Here is a 6,000-nt window from a genome sequence, read left to right as displayed (position 1 = left end):
AGAGAAGAGGCGGCCTTCAAGGGTTTAAAAATTAGCATATGAACCTCCTAGGTTTAGCTTTCAACTAAGAATACCAAGAGAACAAAACAAAATTGGTGATAAAAGTAAATTGGAAAATTGTTTAAAATTACATTCTCTATCTGAATCATGAATGTTTATTTTGGACTAGACTGTCCCTTTAATTCAAGGGGATCAATGTCCTGTGTCAAACTAAGTAATAAGACAATTACAAAAAACATGCACAAATTAATACATGTAATTTATTGATCTTATGCATAACTATTCTCAGTAAGGCAAACAACGTTATATCACTTGTATAATAAGCACTAAAGGGACATAAAACACAAAAATTGTCTTTCATGATTCAGATAGAGAATGCACTTTTTAAAAAAGAATCCAATTTTCTTTTTTATCTGCATTCTCTTGTCATTCTTTGTTGAAGAAATATCTAGATAGGTAGCATGCACATGCCTGGCTGGAGTACTACATGACAGGAAACAGTGCTGCCATATAGTGCTCTTGCTAATGTATAACATTGTTGCAAAACTGCTGCCAGATAGTGCTGCAGACTCATGCACACACTCCAAAACTTACCTTCCTGCTTTTCAACAAAGGATAACAAGAAAACTAAATCTGATTATAGAAGGAAATTGAAAAGTTGTTTCAAATTGTATGCTCTATCTGAATCATGATAGAAAAAAAACATAATTTATGTAAGAACTTACCTGATAAATTAATTTCTTTCATATTGGCAAGAGTCCATGAGCTAGTGACGTATGGGATATACAATCCTACCAGGAGGGGCAAAGTTTCCCAAACCTCAAAATGCCTATAAATACACCCCCCACCACACCCACAATTCAGTTTAACGAATAGCCAAGCAGTGGGGCGATAAAGAAAGGAGTAGAAAGCATCAACAAAGGAAATTTGGAAATAATTGTGCTTTATACAAAAAATCATAACCACCATAAAAAGGGGTGGGCCTCATGGACTCTTGCCAATATGAAAGAAATGAATTTATCAGGTAAGTTCTTACATAAATTATGTTTTCTTTCATGTAATTGGCAAGAGTCCATGAGCTAGTGACGTATGGGATAGCAATACCCAAGATGTGGATCTCCATTTAAGAGTCACTAGAGAGGGAGGAAATAAAATAAAAACAGCCATTTTCCGCTGAAAAAAATAATCCACAACCCAAAAAAATAAGTTTATTTTCATAATTTGAAAGAAAAATACTTAATTCAAAAGCAGAAGCAGAAGAATCAAACTGAAACAGCTGCCTGAAGAACTTTTCTACCAAAAACTGCTTCCGAAGAAGCAAATACATCAAAACGGTAGAATTTAGTAAATGTATGCAAAGAGGACCAAGTTGCCGCTTTGCAAATCTGATCAACTGAAGCTTCATTCTTAAAAGCCCACGAAGTGGAGACTGATCTAGTAGAATGAGCTGTAATTCTCTGAGGCGGGGCCTGACCCGACTCCAAATAAGCTTGATGAATCAAAAGTTTCAACCAAGAAGCTAAGGAAATAACAGAAGCCTTCTGACCTTTCCTAGGACCAGAACATAAAACAAATAGACTGGAAGTCTTCCTGAAATCTTTAGTAGCTTCCACATAATATTTCAAAGCTCTTACCACATCCAAAGAATGTAAGGATCTCTCCAAAGAATTCTTAGGATTAGGACACAAGGAAGGGACAACAATTTCTCTGTTAATGTTGTTAGAATTCACAACCATAGGTAAAAATTGAAAAGAAGTCCGCAAAACTGCCTTATCCTGATGAAAAATCAGAAAAGGAGACTCACAAGAAAGAGCAGATAGCTCAGAAACTCTTCTAGCAGAAGAGATGGCCAAAAGGAACAACACTTTCCTAAAAAGTAGTTTAATGTCCAAAGAATGCATAGGTTCAAATGGAGGCAAACATCAATGGGGCATTGAAATAATGAAAAAGTTTGGCGCCAAGAATGACACACAACGTAACTAAACTTTTTTGGCGCCAAAAATAACCGGAAATGAGACACTCGCGTCACTAATGACGCAACCGTGTGAAAGGTTTCGGCGTCAAGTATGACGCCGGAAATGACGAAGTTGCGTGATAGACGTATTTTTTCACGCAAAAAAAAATTTTTGCGCCAAGAATGATGCAATAAAGTTAAGCATTTGACGCACCCGCGGGCCTAATACCGCCCGCAATTTGCAAGAAGTAGTCAATTAAAAAAAAGACTAAACCCCAGGTAAGAAATACATTTCTTTTAAAAAATGTTTATATTCCCCAAATATGAAACTGACAGTCTGCAGAAGGAAATACATGAACCTGACTCATGGCAAATATAAGTACAATACATATATTTAGAACTTTATATAAATGCATAAAGTGCCAAACCATAGCTGAGGTGTCTTAAGTAATAAAAAACATACTTACCAAAAGACACCCATCCACATATAGCAGATAGCCAAACCAGTACTAAAACAGTTATCAGTAGAGGTAATGGTAAATTGAGAGTATATCGTCGATCTGAAAAGGGAGGTAGGAGATGAATCTCTACGACCGATAACAGAGAACCTATGAAAAGACCCCCGTTAGGGAAATCATCGTATTCAATAAGTGATACTCCCTTCACGTCCCTCTGACATTCGCTGTACTCTGAGAGGAATCAGGCTTCAACAATGCTGAGAAGCACATATCAACGTAGAAATCTTAGCACAAACTTACTTCACCACCTCCATAGGAGGCAAAGTTTGTAAAACTGAATTGTGGGTGTGGTGAGGGGTGTATTTATAGGCATTTTGAGGTTTGGGAAACTTTGCCCCTCCTGGTAGGAATGTATATCCCATACGTCACTAGCCCATGGACTCTTGACAATTACATGAAAGAAATTGGGGTTTTATGTCCCTTTAATTTTGAATTCTTTACGTGAACATAATGACATTAAAACAAAGAGCCGTTTTAATTTCCTTTTGTAACAATATGCTTAAATCTGTTTTATCAAAAGCCTAACATATTAAATATCTCTGTGGTAAAAATGCATAAGCAAAACTAATTACTAGTCAAGCCAACAAAATATAATCAAGAGTATATGTCATACTTTTAAAGGGGCATTGTAGTCATATTTTTTTTTTCTTCATCTAAAAGAGGCCATTTCAAAATATATATATTTTTTTTTTTTACTCATATTCCAGTTCTGAACAATCTAATTTCTTCTTGTCATACCTGAAGAGACGTGTCCTCTCCACCAGTAGAGCAGAAGAAGTTGTTCTTATCAGCCAGTGAGGATTAGTAGGTAGTGCCAGACCAAAACTGCAGTATTTGTTAAAGCTTACATTTAAACAGCTTTTACTTAAAGGGGCACTAAATCCAAAAAAAATATTTCATGATTCAGATAGAGAATACAATTTTAAACAACATTCCAATTTATTTATTTTATCTAATTTGCTTCATTCTTTAGATATCATTTTTTGAAGACATAGCAATACACATGGGTGAGCCAATCACATGAGGACTCTATGTGCAACTACCAATCAGCAGCTACTGAGCCTATCTAGATATGCTTTTTAGGAAAGGATATCATGAGAATGAAGCAAATTAGATAACAGAAGTAAATTAGAAAGTTGTTTAAAATACTATGCTCTTTCTAAATCATTGAAGAAAAATTTTGGGTTTCATGTCCCTTTAAAGGGACAGTTATTGCTTTAAAAGATAGATAATTCCTTTATTACCCATTCCCCAGTTTTGCAGAACCAACACAGTTATATTAATATTCTTTTTACCTCTGTGATTACCTTGTATCTAACCATCTTCTAACAGCCCCCTGATCACATTACTTTTTTATTTATTATCTATTAACTTGCATTTAGTGCTGTGTTGTGCTAACTCTTAAATAACTCCACGGGCATGAACACAATGTTATCTATATGGCCCACATATGATGAGGCTGTCTTTAGTGGCTTAGAAACAGGCAGAAATGTAGAGGTTTAAATGTATAAAGTATATAACTATAACAGTGTTGGTTGTGCAAATCTGGGGAATGGGTAGTAAAGACATTATCTATCTTTGTAAGCAATAACAATTTCAGTGTTGACTGTCCCTTTAACATTTATTTAGGCAAAAATATTCTTTTGTATGCATGATAGAAATGTGTTGAGTACAATGTCCCTTTAATCAGTTTTATTTAACTCCTTTATAATAGATTTAACAATTTCCCCTATTAAATTTCACTACAATTACATTTATATTTCATAAGAACAGCTACACCCTCTCAAATATCATCACACTCCTAGATAAATACAATAAAATAAAAAAAACTTTATTTTAACATGTAGACAGAAAAAAAACAAGCACATTTATGAGAATTTTATTTACACATTAGTAACATCTAGCCTTGCAACACAATGAAACATCTTAAGTTTATATGTTCAGATATAAAACTGCACCTTCATCATAGATGGGTGGATATTTACAGAATATAGTGTGATACTTCCTTATTTCAAACTGTTGAGGAAGTTTGTTCTACCAACCTGCTCAAACTGTGCTACTGTAAATGTAGCATAATTAGCCATGGTACTGCAATTTTCAAGACCATTTGGTAATCTGCCCATAGACAAGAGCCTGCTTATCTGATGCAGTGAAAGGAAGCTCATCATACAAGTGAGACTTTGCACTATCTCTGTTTAAATCAATGTCATATGGGTGACATTTACATGTTGCTGCGGCACCAGTGATTATGCTTCGTTTGTAGGTGCATGCAGAAATAATGGATCACCTAGAGACTACTTCTCTACCTGCTAAAAGAGAGGAAAACTGGACATATTTTACATTTTTTTCAGACTTTAAGACAAGCAGCAAATTAGCTTTGACTGTGCTAGAGACGTTCATATTGTCTTTAATCTTCATATTTTCAGTGATTGCAAATATCTCTGCTATCATTTTGTTGGTCAGAAAAAAACGTTTGGTAACTTCCAATTGTTTTGTGTTAAATCTCTTCTGCGCAGACCTTCTCTTCGTGAGTATGATCCCCTTCATCTTGGTTATTCGCTGGACAGATGTTTGGGTTCTGGGAGACTTTATCTGCCATAGTCTCTTCTACGTCATCTGCTTAAGTGGTTGTGTTAACCTTATTTCGCTTTCAGCCGTCAGCCTAGAGAGGATGATCTGTATAATGAGGGTGACCCAGGCCACCAGTTGTAATGTGAAATTAGTGGTACTGGGCATTTCGGGCATTTGGATCTTCTCAGCTCTTACGGCACTTCCCTTGTATTTATTCTTCAAAGTGTTGAAACAGCAAATGAATGGCCAGGTAAGTTTTCCTATATTAATGCTTTGTAATAAATAAATAAGGAAAATTAATTATCACCCACATAACACAAACACACGTCTCCAAGCCCAGCACTCTTGTTTTCTTATATATGCAATCTGGGATGCTCATAAACATATTAATATAATAATAATCAATATAAACCAATGTTCATTTGAATATCAGTACTAATATTTAAATAAACATTTGCTTATATTAATGAAAACCCGAGAATGTTCTTTGTATATATATATATATATATCTTTAGGTAAATAAGCACAGTCACCAAACTGGTCAGGTAGGCACTAGGGTGCAAAAATAGGAATAATAGACTAGCAAGCAATATGCACTCTCTGTTAGCTAGTTAACTACGCTAGTTAAATATACAGAGTGCTTATTCTTGCTAGTATATATATATAAACCACAAAAATGGAAAGGTTATGAGAATTTGTGCTTTGCGCCAGGGAGAGCAATACATGTACCTATTAGTGCTGACAAGGGAGAACCTTAAAATGCTGTAAAATCAGATAACTTTTTTTAGTGAAAACATATTCAAATGAAGCAATGAGTATACATTAGGCAATACGGAGCTTTGATTATTAATGGATTGTTAGTTAAAGGGACAGTATACACTCATTTTCATATAACTGCATGTAATAGACATTACTATAAAGAATAATATGCACAGATACTGATTTAAAAACTGTTTA

General features: G+C 34.8%; 1 protein-coding gene across 1 annotated transcript in view; it reads left to right on the top strand.

The window, feature by feature from the left end:
* Window positions 1–4,750: 4,750 nt before the first annotated feature.
* FFAR4 (free fatty acid receptor 4) overlaps window positions 4,751–6,000 on the top strand; it is a 141,795-nt gene continuing 140,545 nt past the window's right edge. The window contains exon 1 of the mRNA XM_053692916.1: window positions 4,751–5,293. Coding sequence (XP_053548891.1) covers window positions 4,751–5,293 — 543 coding nt within the window. The remainder of the gene's footprint in view (window positions 5,294–6,000) is intronic.

Source organism: Bombina bombina, chromosome 9 (assembly GCF_027579735.1).
Source record: "Bombina bombina isolate aBomBom1 chromosome 9, aBomBom1.pri, whole genome shotgun sequence".
NCBI classification, from domain to species: domain Eukaryota; kingdom Metazoa; phylum Chordata; class Amphibia; order Anura; family Bombinatoridae; genus Bombina; species Bombina bombina.
Note: the sequence above shows the minus strand (reverse complement) of the source record. Positions and strands in the feature narration are given on the sequence as shown.